At 34.2% G+C, this 15,481-nt stretch overlaps 1 protein-coding gene across 2 annotated transcripts in view; it reads left to right on the forward strand.

Moving 5' to 3' along the window:
- The window catches only part of TINAG (tubulointerstitial nephritis antigen), a 98,956-nt gene extending 84,176 nt beyond the window's left edge, over window positions 1-14,780 (forward strand). For both annotated transcript variants that reach the window (XM_044253034.1, XM_044253044.1), the window contains one exon: window positions 14,113-14,780. In XM_044253034.1, the coding sequence (XP_044108969.1) occupies window positions 14,113-14,247 (135 nt within the window). In that variant the 3' untranslated portion in view covers window positions 14,248-14,780. The remainder of the gene's footprint in view (window positions 1-14,112) is intronic.
- The last annotated feature ends 701 nt before the right edge of the window (window positions 14,781-15,481 follow it).

A 15,481-nucleotide genomic window follows, 5' to 3' on the forward strand; every position in this document is an offset into this window, starting at 1 on the left:
AAAAGTCAACTTATGGGAATGGAGAAAATATTTATAAATCATATTTCTGATAAGGGGTTAATATCCAAAATGTTTAAGGAACTCCTACAGCTCAGTAGCAAGAAAACAAATAATGAGATTAAAGAATGAGCATAGAATCTGAACAGACTTATCTTCAAGGAAGACATTAAAAATGACCAAAAGGTACATGAAAAAATCTTCAATAGCACTAGTCATTAGGGAAATGTAAGTCAAGGTCACAAGGAGATATCACCTCATGCTTGTTAGAATGGTCATCATAAAAAAAAAAAAAAAAAAGATAATAAATGCTGGGAAGATATGGAGGAAAGGAAACCCTTGTTTATTGTTGGCAGAATTATAAAGTGGTACAACCACTATAGAGGACATTATGAAAGATCCTCAAAACATTAAAAACAGAACTACCACATGATCCAGAAATTCCATTTCTGGGAATATATCCAAAGGAAATGAAAACACTAACTTGAAAAGATATCACCCTCATTTTCATAGCAGCATTATTTATAATAGTTAAGATATGGAACTAAGTGTCCATAAACCAATCAATGGATAAAAAAAATAGTGATATATATGTGTAATGGGATATTATCCAGCCAGAAAAACGGAGAAAATCTTGCCATTTCCAACAACATGGGTGGACCTTGAGGGCGTTATGTTAAGTGAAATAAAGTCAGACAAAGAAAAACAAATACTATAGGATCTCACTTATGTGTAGTAACCAAAACAAACAAACCCCCAAATTCATAGAAAAAGAGATCAGTTTTGTGATTAATAGAGGAAGGGTTTGAGGGCGATGAGAGTAGGAGAGAAGTGGCAAAGGTACAAACTTCAGTGATAAATAAGGGCTAAAGATATAATTTACAGTGTCTATAATATACACTGTAGGCAGCAGTGCTGTATGATATGTATGAATGTTGTCAAGAAAGTAAATTCTAAACATTCTTATCAGGAAATTTTGGTCTTTTTTTTTTTTCTTTTTCTCTTTATTTCACCTGTATAAGGTGATAGATGCTAACTAAACTTAGCATCTAAGTGTAAGTCAAATCTGTGTAAGTCAAACCATTATATTGTATACCTTAAACTTATACACTGATGGATGTCAGCTATATATCAATACAACTGGAAATAATCATTTTATTAACATAAGAATAGAGTAATAGACTGATATCACAAAATAAATAATCTGGATTTAAACACAGGATATGGTCACTTGTTTTACAACAAAGAAACCTCTGAATTTCAACTGAGAAAGGAGAATCTTTATAATAAACAATTTTTTGACCAAGGTTAGCAGGAATTTTTTTGTTTTGTTTTGTTTTTGTTTTTCTTGTAAATGGCCAGATAGCAAATATTTTACATTTTGGAGATCACAAAAAATCTGTTACATACTCTGTTTTAGTTGTTTTCACAACTCTTTAAAGAAAAAATCAAAACAAGATAAAACCTAAAAACACTCAACTCATGATCTGTACCAAACATTACTGACCAGATTTGTCCATGAGCCATAGTTTGCCGATGCCTTAGCTATATAGCAACTTTCTATTCATGGGGAAAACAAAAACAAAACAAAACAAAACTGAAACTTCACCCTCTAACTCACAAAATACATACAAAACTAATTTGAAGTGGAGCATAGACAGAAGTGTGATTGTAAAATAATAAAACCTCTAGAAGAAAACTTGGAAAGCAAATATGTTAATATCAATTAAGCAAAGCTTTCTTAAACTGTACAGAAAATTAATAAACTGTATAAGAAAAAAATGATCAGATTACTTTAAAAACTGTCAGAAGACAGAATTATGTGATAGGGTAAAACAAACTGAGAGAAGATTATCTATCTATCTATCTTCTATCATCTATCTGGCAAGGACTCATATGTAGAATATATAAAATTCTTACAAATATACAGGAAGAAATAAAAAATAAACAACACATCAATAATAATACTAGGCAACATATTTTAATATTTACTTCACAAATGAGGAAATCCAAATGGCAAGCCAACAAATGAAAAGGTATTCAATGTGTCCAGCAAATGCCAATTAAAAGCACAGTAAGATAATATCACAAATTCACTAGTTCGGCTTAAATTTAAAGTATTGATATTAACAAGTATGGGTAAAGATATGGAGTAACTAGAACTTTTTCATTCTACTATTAAATGTATAGATGGTACAACAACTTATGTTCATTGTGTTTATCAGCATAAGAATGGATAAATAAATTGTGGTACAGTTATATAAAAACACAGAGAAATTAAAATAAGAAATTAGTTATATATGCTATAACATATACATTTATTTATTGAATAAAAGAATGCTTTTATTACTGCTTTTTTATTAATGCTTTTATTAATGCTTATGACTTTATTAAACATATCAATTCCAGGAAGAACTGTTGGTAAATAGGAAGGTAGATATTGACAGAGAGGGAACATTCCAGACCTTTTAGAATTCTAGAAGTAGTTTTTATCTTGATCTACATGGAGCTTACATAGGCATGAACCTCAAAAACATGTATAAACTCACTAAACTGTGCACTTATTATTAATATGCTAAACATCTCAAAAGAAGATTTAAAAATCTCTAGACATTTAAATCTTTAGAAAATTTCTTTCCTACATTTTTACCCATTCTCTTATAATTAAATTTTTAAAAATTCAGGCATTTGGAAGAAACAACAAAAAACTGGTGAAGGGATAGAAGAAATAACAGTAGGAAGAATAAGATTAATGAACAAAACACATACTCTAGGTTTATTTTATTAGGGCTGGTTTACTAAGTACTACTCTTTATAATTTATAATATTGTCTTTTTTGCAGACTCATGGGGTTACTTCTCATTAGTACATAAATTTGCACTTGCTTGTAAAAGTTCACATAGCCTTCTGATTTTACCAAAGTCTAATAATGAAATGTGGGTAGTAATAACTCTCAGGCTCACAAAAGAGAATAGGTTTAGTACTACATATCATAGTTGCAAGAATTTAAAAATATTATTTTTGACAGTTCATCTTAAGTTATGACTTTATTTGACTTCTTATCTTTGAAAGTATATATATTGGAACAAAATAAAAAGTTTAGAAATTGGAATTCAGTTTAGCTCATTGTTGCTAAAACACACTTTGTTTCTGGCTCATTTCTAGATAATTTAAGGCCATTCTATCTTTGAAACGGTAAATTGAAGTCAGAATTGTAGACACAGTTTTGAAAGTGTTCCTTTATGATGTTAGGACTGATTAGGAAAGCTAAGAGTCAATATAAAAAGAAGTAAATTATGACATCAAATACATAAATTATATATGGAATAAAAGCATAGAGTTTGGTATATGATCAAAGTTAAGTTGTTATCAATATAAAATAGACATATATATATATGAAAATTTTGCTGTATGTATAATATATATTAAAGTATATATTTTGCCATATAAGTATATAGCAAAAGCCTATAGTAGATTCACAGAAGTTAAAATGAAAGGAATTAAAGCACACCACTATGGAAAATCATCACCCGTAAGAAAGATGACTAAGAAACAGGGAACCACATAACAGCCAGAGACTATTAAGATAGCATTAGTAAGCTTTTAATTATCAATAATTTAAATGTAAATAACTAAATTCTCTAATCAAAAAGCATAGAGTGGCTGAAGGATTAAAAAAACAAGACCCAACTATTTGCTGCTTACAAGAGACTCATTTCAGCTTTAAGGACACATATAAGCTCAAAGTGAAGGGAGGAGAGAGATATTGCATACAATGGAAAACATAGAAGAGCAGGGGTTGTTATATGAGACAAAATAGATTTTAAGTAAAAAAATTGTGGAGAAAAGAGGGTTTTTATGATGAAAAGGGGATCAATTCATCAAGATGATATAAGCTATGCACCCGACATTGGAGACCCAAATAAATTAAGCAAATATTGATTGATCTGAAGAGAGAAATAGACAATACAATAACATCAGACCACTTCAGTATTCCACTATGAACAATGGACAGATTACTCAAGACATAAATTCAATAAGGAAACCCTGAATTTTAACTGTACGTTAGACCAAGTGGACCTAACAGACACATACTGAACAAAAGCAACATAAAGCACATTCTTCTCAAGCCCATACAGAACATTCTCTAGAGTGGATCGTATATTAAGTCACAAAACATTAGCAAATGTAAGATTGGAATCATACCAAGTCTTTCTTTTTTTTTTTTTTTTAAGATTTTTATTTATTTATTTGAGAGAAAGTATGACAGAACAAGAGAGAATATGAGCAGGTAGGAGAGGGAGAAGCAGGCTCCCCACCTACCAGGGAGGCCAATTTGGGACTCAATCCCAGGACCCTGGGATCATGACCTGAGCTGAAAGCAGATGCTTAACTGACTGAGCCACCCAACCACCCCCCAAGTATATTTTCTGACCACAATTATATGGAACTAGAAATCAATCAACAAGAAGAAAGTGAAAATTCACGGATGTGTGGAAATTATTTCTGGAAACACACACACACACACACACATTTCTGAAAAAAATTAATGGATCAAAGAAGCATTCAAAAGGGAAATTAATAAGTATCTTGAAATAAACAAAAATGAAAGACAGCATATTAAAACATATGGAATGCAGCAAAAACTGTTATAAGAAGAAATGTTACAGCATTAAATGCATACATTAAGAAAGAGGAGTGATCACAAATAATTTTATATCTCAGTCAGCTAGCAAAAGGAAAACAAACTAAACCTAAAGTTAGTAAAAGGAAGAAAATAATATATATCAGAGTAGCAGTAAATGAAAAGGAGGCCATCAATATAAAATATCAACAAAACTAAGAGGTCTGTATGTATTTATATGTGTGTGTGTGTGTGTGTGTGCGCGCGTGTGTATGTTTTAAAAGACAGACAAAGCTGACAAATTAGGTAGGTTATAAAAAAGGAAAGAAGACAGAAATAACTAAAAATCAGAAATGCAAGAGACATTACAATGAATATAAAGGATCATAATAGACTGCTATGAACACCCACGGAAGCACACAACCTACTAATACAGAATTATTAAGAAACAGGAAATCTGAACAGACCAATAAGGAGTGAAAATATTGTATCAGTATTAAAAACCTCCCAACAAAGGAAAGCACAAGACCAAATGGTTTTACTGCTGAATTCTACCTAATATTTAAATAAAAATTAACACCAGTTCTAGCAGTTTTTGGTACAGTCTTTTGGGTTCTCTGTATAGAGTACCATGTAATCTGCAAATAGTGAAAGTTTGACTTCTTCCCTGCTGATTTGGATGATTTTTATTTATTTTTGCTGTCTGATTGCTGAAGCTAAGACTTCTAGTACTATGTTACATGACAGGGTAAGAGTGGACACCTCTGTCTTGTTCCTGATTGTAGAGGAAAGCACTCAGTTTTTCCCCATGAAAGATGATGTTAGCTGTGGGTTTTTCATATACTGCCTTTATGAGGTTGAGGTATGTTCTCTCTATTCCTGCTTTGTTGAGGGTTGTTATCAAGAATGGATGCAAAAAAAAAAAAAAAAAAAAAGAATGGATGCTGTACTTTGTCAAATGTTTTTTTTTTTTCACCTATTGAGAGGATCATATGTTTCTTATCCTTTTCTTATTAATGTAGTATATCACATTGATTTGTGAATAGTGAACCACTCTTACAACATAAGAATAAATTTCCCTTAATCATGATGGAAGTTTTTAAAAATGTATTGTTGAATTCAGTTTTCTAGTGTTTTATTGAGAATTTTTGCATCTGTATTCAACAGAGATATTGACCTGAATTTCCTTTTTAGTGGAGTTTTTATCTGGTTTTAATATCAGGGTAATGTTAGCTTCATAGAATGAATTGGGAAGTTTTCCTTCTGTTTCTTTTTTCTTTTTCTTTCTTTCTTTTTCCTTTCTTTTTTTTTGGAATGGTTTGAGAAGGATAGGTATTAACTCTTCTTTAAATGTTTGGTAGAATTTGTGGTAGAATTTGCCTGTGAAGCCATCTGGCCCTGGATTTTTGTTTGTCAAGAGTTATTTGATTACTGATTCAATTTCTTTGCTGGTTATTGGTCTGTTTAAAATTTCTATTTCTTCCTGTTTCAGTTTTGGTAGTTTATATGAAAGACTCCACCAAAAAACCGCTAGAAATGATAAACAAATTCAGGAAGTTTCAGGATACAAAATCAATGCATGCAAACCTGTTGCATTTCTATACACCAATAATGAAGCAGTAGGAAGAAAAATTAAGGAATCAATCTCATTTACAATTGTACTAAAAACTCAACACCCCCAAAATGAATAATCCAATTGAAATATGGGTGGAAGACATGAATAGACATTCTTCCAAAGAAGGCATGCAGATGGTCAACAGACACATGTAAAGATGCTCATCATCACTCATCATCCAAATGCAAATCAAAACTACAATGGAATATCACCTCACACTTGTCAGAATGGATAAAATCAGCAACACAAGAAACAACAGGTCTTAGTGAGGTTGTGGAGAAAGGGACCCTCTTGTACTGTTGGTGGGAATGCAAACTTATCCTGCCACTCTGGAAAACAGTATAAAGTTTCCTCAAAAAGTTAAAAATAAAACTACCCTATGATCCAGCAATTACATTACAAGGTTTTTACCTAAAGAGTACAAAAAAATGCTAATGCAGAGGGATACATGCAACCCAATGTTTATAGCGGCATTACCTACAGTTGCCAAACTATGGAAGCAGTCCAAGTGTCCATAGACTGATGCATGGATAAAGAAGACATTGTGTATGTGTGTGTGTGTGTGTAAAATACATTATTATTATTCAGCAATAAAAAAGAAAAATCTTGCCATTTGCAATGATATGGATGGAGCTAGAGAGTATTGTGCTAAGTGAAATAAGTCATTCAGAGAAAGAAAAATACCATTTCATTCCTATGTGGAATTTAAGAAACAAAACAAATGAGCAAAATGTAAGTAAAAAGAAAGAAGGAGACAAACCAAGAAACAGACTCTTAACTATGGAGAGCAAACTCATGGCTATCAGAAGGGGAGTGGGTGGGAAGATGGATGAGATAGGTAATGGGGATTAAGGAGTACACTTTTGTGATGAACACCGGCTTTTCTATGAAATTGTTGAATCACTTTATTTTACACCTGAAACTAATATTACACTTTATGTTAATTAAATGGAATTTCAATCAAAACATTAAAAAATTAACACCAAATCCTTCTCAAACCTTTCTAAAAATTTGAAGAGGAGGGAACACTCCCAAGTGCATTTCACAAGCCTGGCATTACCCTCATATCAAAACCAGAAAAGGACTTTAGAAGAAAAGAAAAATCCCCAATGAATAAAGATTCAAAATTTTCCAAAAAATAATAGCAAACTGAATTCAACTGTACACTAAAATGGTCATAATCATGATCAAAAGGATTTATGCCTGGCAACATAGGCAACTGCATTAATACAATGAGACATAAAAATTATATGTCCATCTCAATAGATAGAGGCAAAGCATTTGACAAAATTCAACATCTCTTAGTGGTTAAGAACTCTCAAAAAATTGAGTTTATGTCACGGCCAGCGTGACAACACAACCAGGGTTGAGAGGGTAGAGGATGGTGAGATGAAGATGAGATGTAAAGAGACGTAAAGAGATGGGGACAGGAGGGACACAGTGGATGATGTCCAAGCACTGCCAATTTTATTCAAGGAAGCAAGGCATTATATAGGTAACAGAAACAACTGCAAAAAATTATCTATTTTTAACTGATTACGAAAGAGTTTGCAACATGCACAGAAAACCCTTCAAGCTTTCCCATTATCTATTTCCCAAGCACCAAGAGCAGACCCTCTGGCGCCAGATTTACTAACTTCAAGGCTACACAAGACATAGTTTATGTAAGCACAGCACAATCTTACAATGGTGTAGTTTATGGCCTGTGCAAGGACAGCACAATCCCACAATGGTTTAATGAGCAGGCCTGTTTTGCCTATTCCAGATAAGCACATGCTGGCAACCACGTTGGTGAGTCTTAGGATCCATAGCTCAGGCCCTTTCTCAAGTGCTGCTCAATTTTCCACTCATGGGGTTATTAACCCTTGGGCTTCCAGGAGGCGCCAGTAGGGGCCTGGTTTGGTCTCTTGACTCTAGCCCAGTTCGCAGCTGCCTACAAGTTTATAAGGAGTCTGCCTCAGGATAATAAAGGTAATATATGACAAAGAGTAAACATCATATTCCATATATCAGTGAAAGACTGAAAGATATGCCTCTGAGATCAGGAATAAAATAAGGGTGCCTCCTCATAGTACTGGCAGTCCTAGAGCAATTAGACAAGAGAAAGAAACAAAAGGCATCCAAATTAGAATGGAAGAAGTAAACTGTCTCTGTTTGCAGATGATGTGATTTGATTATATATATATATACACCTTAAGACTCCACCAAAAATCTATTAGAATGAATAACAAAGTGGCAAGATAAAATCAACCACAAAATTCAGTTTCTTTCTTTCTTTCTTTCTTTCTTTCTTTCTTTCTTTCTTTCTTTTTCTTTCGACTGTGTGCATGAGCAGGGGGATGGGAAGAGGAGGCTCAGAGAAAGAGGGAGAGAGAGAGAACCCTAAGCAGGTTTCATGTCCAGTGTGGAGCTCAATCTCACAACATGAACTGAGCTGAGATCATGACCTGAGCTGAAATCAGGAGTTGGATGCTTAATGGACTGAACCACCCAGTTCCGATAAGTTGCATTTCTATACATGAATGGAAACCATTTGAAAAAAAGAATTCATTTATAATACAATAAAAAATGTGTACTTAGCATAAATATAACCAAGGATGTGAAAGGTCTGTATAATAAAAATTAAAAGAAATTGATAAAAGAAATTGAAGAAGACACAAATAAATGGAGTGTATCCCATGTTCATGGATCAGAAAAATGTCTGTACTACCCAAAACCATCTATAAATTTGATACAATCCCTATCAAAATTCCAATGGCAATTTTCACAAAAGTGAAAAATATCCTAAAATTTGTGTAGAGACACAAGAGACCCTGAGCAGCCAAAGTAATCTTGAGAAAGAACAAATCTAGAGACATCACAATTCCTGATTTCAAATTTTATCACAAAGTTATAATAATCAGAACAGCATTACTGGTATAAAAATAGACACACAGATGAATAGAACAGGATCAAAAGGCCAGAAGTAAACCCACTTATATATAATCAACTAATATTTGATGAAGGAGCCAAAAAGAAGCAGTGGAGAAAGGATAGTTTTTTCAATAACTGGTGTTGAGAAAACTGTTCAACCATATGCAGAAGAATGGAATTGGTTTTCTATCTTATACCAGTCACAAAAAATTAAGTCAAAATGGATTAAAGACTTAAATGTAAGCCTAGAAATTGCAAAGATACAGGAAGAAAACATAGGACAAAATCTCCTTGACATTGATCTTTGCAAATATTATTTGGGTATGACACTAAAAATGCAAAGACAAAAGCAAAAATCAACAAGTAGAACTACCCCACACTAAAAGGCTTCTGCCTAGCAAAACAATTAGCAAAATAAAAAGGCAACCACCAGAAAAGGAGAAAATATTTACAAACCATCTATCTGATAAGGGGTTAAAATCCAAAATATATAAGGAACCCATGCAGCTCAATAACAAAAACCACACATAATCCTATTTAAAAATGGGCAATTGCCATGAATAGACATCCCTCCTCCCCCTGAAAATAATACAAATGGCCAATAATTACATGAAAATGTACTTAATATTATTAGCCATCAGGGAAATGTAAATCAAAACCACAGTGAAATATTAATTCACACCTGTTTGCATGGCTAATGTCAAAAAGGCAGGAGAAAACAAGTGTTGGTGAGGATGTAGAGAAAAGGGAATCCCAGTGCACTTCTGGTGGGAATGCAAATCGGTGCACCCACTGTGGAAAACAGTATGGAGACTCCTCAGAAAATTAAAAATAGAACTACCATTGATTTAGCAATTTCATGTCTGGTTATATCCTTCAAGGCTGTTTCTGTTACATTTACTTGTGGTGAACTAGCTCCTTTCTGGCATTCATGATATTCTTACATACTCCATTAATATTTTTGCTATCCACCCCCCAAAGACTTATTCACTCAAGCTCTAAATCCCAGGGGACATTCTGAACCTAGTCTAACTTTCTAATCATCCTCATATTTTAAAATTAAAAATAACTCCATTTCGATGAAGCCAGCACTATGTGGATCCCCAAACCATACAAAGATTCCATCAAAAAGGAGAATTTCAGACCAATATCCCTAATGAATATGGATGCCAAGATTCTCAGCAAGATCCTAGCTAATAGGATCCAACAGTACATTAAAAAGATTATCCACCGTGACTAGGTGGGATTCATCCCTGGGATGCAAGGTTGGTTCAACATTCACAAATCAATCAATATGATAGAACAAAAATCAGTAAGAGAAGAGAGAAGAACCACATGGTCCTCTCAACTGATGCAGAAAAAGCATTTGACAAAATACAGCACCTGCCCCTGATTAAATCTCCTCAAAGTATAGAAATAGAGGGAAAATTCCCCAACTTCATAAAATTTATCTATGAAAAACCCACAGCGAATATCATTCTCAATGGGAAAGCTTACAGCCTTCTCTGAGATCAGGAACATGGCAAGGATGCTCACTCTCGCCTCTGTTGTTCAACATAGTACTAGAAGTCCTAGCAACAGCAATCGGACAACAAAAAGAAATAAAAGTATTCAAATTGGCAAAGAAGAAGTCTTTTTGCAGATGACATGATACTTTATATGGAAAACCCAAAAGACTCCACTCCCCAAACTACTAGAACTCATAAAACAATCCATTAATGTAGCAGGATACAAATTCAATGCACAGAAATCAACAAAGCAACAGAAGTTGCTTTCTTATACACTAACTCACTAAAATATAGAAAGGGAAATTAGAGAATCAATTTCATTTACTATAGTACCAAGAACCATAAGATACCTTGGAATAAACCTAATCAAAGAGGTGAAGGATCTGTACTCAAGGAACTACAGAACACTCATGAAAGAAATTGAAGACACAAAAAGATGGAAAAGCATTCCATGCTCATGGATTGGAAAAATAGATGTTGTTAAAATGTTTGTACTGCCTAGAGCAATCTATACTTTCAATGCCACCCCAATCAAAACTCTACCAGCATTTTTCAAAGTGCTGGAACAAACAATCCTAAAATTTGTATGGAACCAGAAAAGGCCCCATAATGCTAAGGAAATGTTGAAAAACAAAAACAAAACTGGGGGCATCATGTTGCCTGATTTCAAGTTTTACTACAAAGCTGTGATCACCAAGACAGCATGGTACTGGCATAAATACAGGCACATAGACCAGTGGAACAGAGTAGAGAATCCAGATATGGACCCTCAACTCTATGGTCAAATAATTTTCAACAAAGCAGGAAAAAGTATACAGTAGAAAAAAGACAGTCTCTTCAATAAATGGTGCTGGGAAAATTGGACAGCTATGTGTAGAAGAATGAAACTTGACAATTCTCTTACACCATACACAGAGATAAACTCAAAATGGGTAAATGACCTCAACTTGAGGCAGGAATCCATCAAAATCCTAGAGGAGAACACAGGCAGTAACCTCTTCGACACTGGCAACAGCAACTTATTTCAAGGCATGTCTCCAAAGGCAAATGAAACAAAAGCAAAAATGAACTTTTGGGACTTCACCAAGATCAAAAGCTTCAGCACAGCAAAGGAAACAATCAAGAAAACAAAGAGGCAACCCACAGAATGGGAGGAGGTATTTGCAAATGACACTACAGACAAAGGGCTGATATCCAAGATATATACAGAACCCCTTAAACTCAACACTCAAAAAACAGGTAATCACGTCAAAAAATGGGCAGAAGACATGAACAGACACTTCTCCAAAGAAGACATACAAATGGCTAGCAGACATGAAAAAATTTATCATCATTAGCCATCAGGGAGATTCAAATCAAAACCACATTGAGATACTACCTTACACCAGTTAGAATGGCCAAAATTAACAAAACAGGAAACAACAAGTGTTGGAGGGGATGTGGAGAAAGGGAACCCTCTTACACTGTCAGTGGGAATGCAAGTTGGTATAGCCACTTTGGAAAACAGTGTGGAGATTCCTTAAGAAATTAAAAATAGAACTACCCTATGACCCTGCAATTGCACTACTGGGTATTTACCTCAAAGATATATATGTAGTGGAAAGAATGACCATATGTACCCCAGTGTTCACAGCAGCAATGGCCACAATCACCTAACTGTGGAAAGAGCCAAGATGCTGTTCAACAGACGAATGGATAAAGAAGATATGCTCCATATGTAAAATGGAATATTACACAGCCATCAGAAAGGATGAATACCCAACTTTTGTATCAACATGGACAGGACTGGAGGAGATTATGCTGAGTGAAATAAGTCAAGCAGAGAAAGTCAATTATCATATGGCTTCATTTGCTTGTAGAGCATAAGGATAACATGGAGGACATTAGGAGAGGGAAAGGAAAAGCGATTTGGGGGAAATTAGAGGAGGAGATGAAGCATGAGAGACTGTGGACTCTGAGAAACAAACAGAGGGTTTTGGAAGGAAGAAGAGTGGGGGGATGGGTGAGCCTGATGGGGATTAAGGAGGGCACGTATTGCATGGGGCACTGGGTGCAGTACATAAACAATGAATCTTGGAACATTGAAAAGGTAAAATTAAATTAAATAAGTAAATAAATAAAATTACATTAAAAATAAAATAGAAAGAAAATGTTTAATTCTTACTGAATTTATTCTGGATATTTCTCAAATACTTTCCCTATTTTTTTTCCTAGTTTCCCTGTCCCCATTAAGACATCTGAATCAATTATTACAAATTTATTAGCTAGCCTCCCTGAATCTTATGTTTACCCTCTTAAATCCATCCTTTTCAGTTCACACAGAGTAATGTAATCAAAATATAAATTTGTCCACCCTGCTCTCCTGCTGGAAGCGACTCAAGAACTTGTCATCATTTTCACCATTATTTTCTCAATATGTATTTCCTTAACTTCTTTTCAGCCTCCTAACCTACCAACCTGTCTCTGTTTTATGATCTAATTATTATAATTTCATTGCTTCATTTCAGTGGTTCATGCTGCTTCATCCTTTGCTGTTCATGCTTTTACTGTTTTCCTTTACCTGAATTTCTTTTCCTCCTATTTTTATCTGGTTAACTTATTCCCAGGCTTTAATATGCACCCTATGTGGCACCTCTTCCATGACAACTTTCCTGAACCATGAGATGCCTCTCAACTGTCTTCAGTAGCTCCCCATGCACAGTTTTACATTAGTCCTTGGCTTACATTTTTTGTCCTTGTCCCAACGATTTAGATCGTTGTCTCTCTGAACAGTGGATTTCCTCTGCTACATCCCTGAACAGAGGAACATGGATATTATCTATTTGTGTTCCTCTGGTGCCTAGCACAGAGCAAGTCATATGGGAGACCCTGTAATTGCAAATTGTGTATCATCTGTTGATGTGGTATTTCAAACTCTCACAATTTAAAAAAAATTTTTTTAAATATTTTATTTATTTGAGAATTTGAATTTATTTGAAAATATTTGTTTGAAAATCAAATATTTATTTATTTGAAAGAGAGACAGAAAAAGAGATAGCAAGAGAGGCAAAACAAGCAGGAGCAGTGGGAGAAGGAGAAGCAGACTTTCCACTGAGCAGAGAGTCTGATATGGGGCTAGATCCCAGGACTCTAGGATCAGGAACTGAGCCATTAAGGCAGATGCTTAATGACTGGGCTACCCAGAGACCCCCATATTTCCATTGTATGGCTGGGAACAGAGAGGTTTTATACAAATTGTGGTTATTGTGAACTTGAGTATGCATGCATATTAATGTAATTGATAAATAATATGACTTTTATTCCTATTTAGAAAATATTTAGGCTCTTAAAGTTATGATCTATAATAAATTAAAAGCATCTAAAGCTATGTGTGAGTTCCCTGTGTTTTTTACAGTCAGAATTAAATATCCAACTATGCTACTCAGCTTTTCTTATTTTCTTTTTTTCCCCTACAGATTGCTGCCAATTCCTGGGGAAAGTCATGGGGAGAGAATGGCTATTTCAGGATTCTTCGAGGAGTAAATGAATCTGACATTGAAAAGTTGATTATCGCAGCTTGGGGCCATCTGACAAGTTCAGATGAACCATAACATATCATTAAATTTCCATAAGGCCATGCATTTAAGTAACCCCTTAAATTGAAATCAAGCAATGTGTGGTTCTCTGTGACAGTGGAATCTTTGCCTCTTCACCTTGTTATTATAATGTGACTGTTTTCTTGTTTCACCCCAGGCTCTATGCTTCTGCTTCCTTTATATCACTGAGCATATAAAAACACTAAAAGAGGACAGCAGAACAGCTAAATGCCTTTAAAGTTCTCCGGTTGTCTTTCTTTTTCTTTCATAATAATGTCCTTTTTGACTTCGATAGTTCACAAAAACTGTGACAGCACTTGTCTTAAAAGTTCATGGCATTCTTTTGTAGAAATGAGGCAGTTTCTGTCTTTAACCAATGAATATTTCACACACAAAAAAAATAGAAACAAAAACAACAAGCAAATAACAGAACAATGGAAACCCCAATTTACCATCTTCATGATTTTTTAAAAAAATGTTGTCTTAATTCATGTCTTGCTTTTGATTTGCCAAAAACAGTGGAAATAGATTATTAATTGTTCTCTCAATAAGCTAACATTTGTTTCTTTTCATTTGTCTTAATCTAACTTGTAATCTGAACTCAAAAGGAAAGTAACTCTCCACAAGAAATAACTATTCGTTATGGTAGTTTACTCTTTGTACTGTGTAATGGCCTGTGCTATAGAGAAGATGGTGTCTGGGAGGGAAAATTTCCCACCTCCTCTCTTGGTTCTTTTGCCTAGTCTAATAATTATATTAACATATTTACAGGAGAAAAACAAATATTTAATATATTTATTAAAAATATATTATATATTTTAATATATTTTCTATGGGTACAGATGCCCCATAGAAAAAATGAGACTCAAACAAAGGACTGAAACAGGCATCTTTTATAAGTCCTAGACAAAGGAACAATAAATTTGTGAAGAACTGACAAGACAAAGAAACCCAGGTTTGGGTACTAATAGGTGAGAAAGTAAGTAGAGTTTGTTTACATAGCGTTCTCAGCCCTGAATACCCTATCTCTGATGCTAAAGATATCTCTCTATCTTCTGATTCTGGGAGGGTACTTTTCTTTCTTTCTTTTTTTCTTTCTTTCTTTCTTTTTTTTTTTTTTTTAAGACTTTATTTATTTCACAGACAGAGATCACAATACGCAGAGCAGAGGCAGACAGAGAGAGAGGGGGAAGCAGGCTCCCCCCTGAGCAGAGAGCCTGATGCGGGGCTCGATCTCCTGACCCTGAGA

The sequence above is a fragment of the Neovison vison genome, chromosome 1 (assembly GCF_020171115.1).
Source record: "Neovison vison isolate M4711 chromosome 1, ASM_NN_V1, whole genome shotgun sequence".
NCBI lineage: Eukaryota > Metazoa > Chordata > Mammalia > Carnivora > Mustelidae > Neogale > Neogale vison.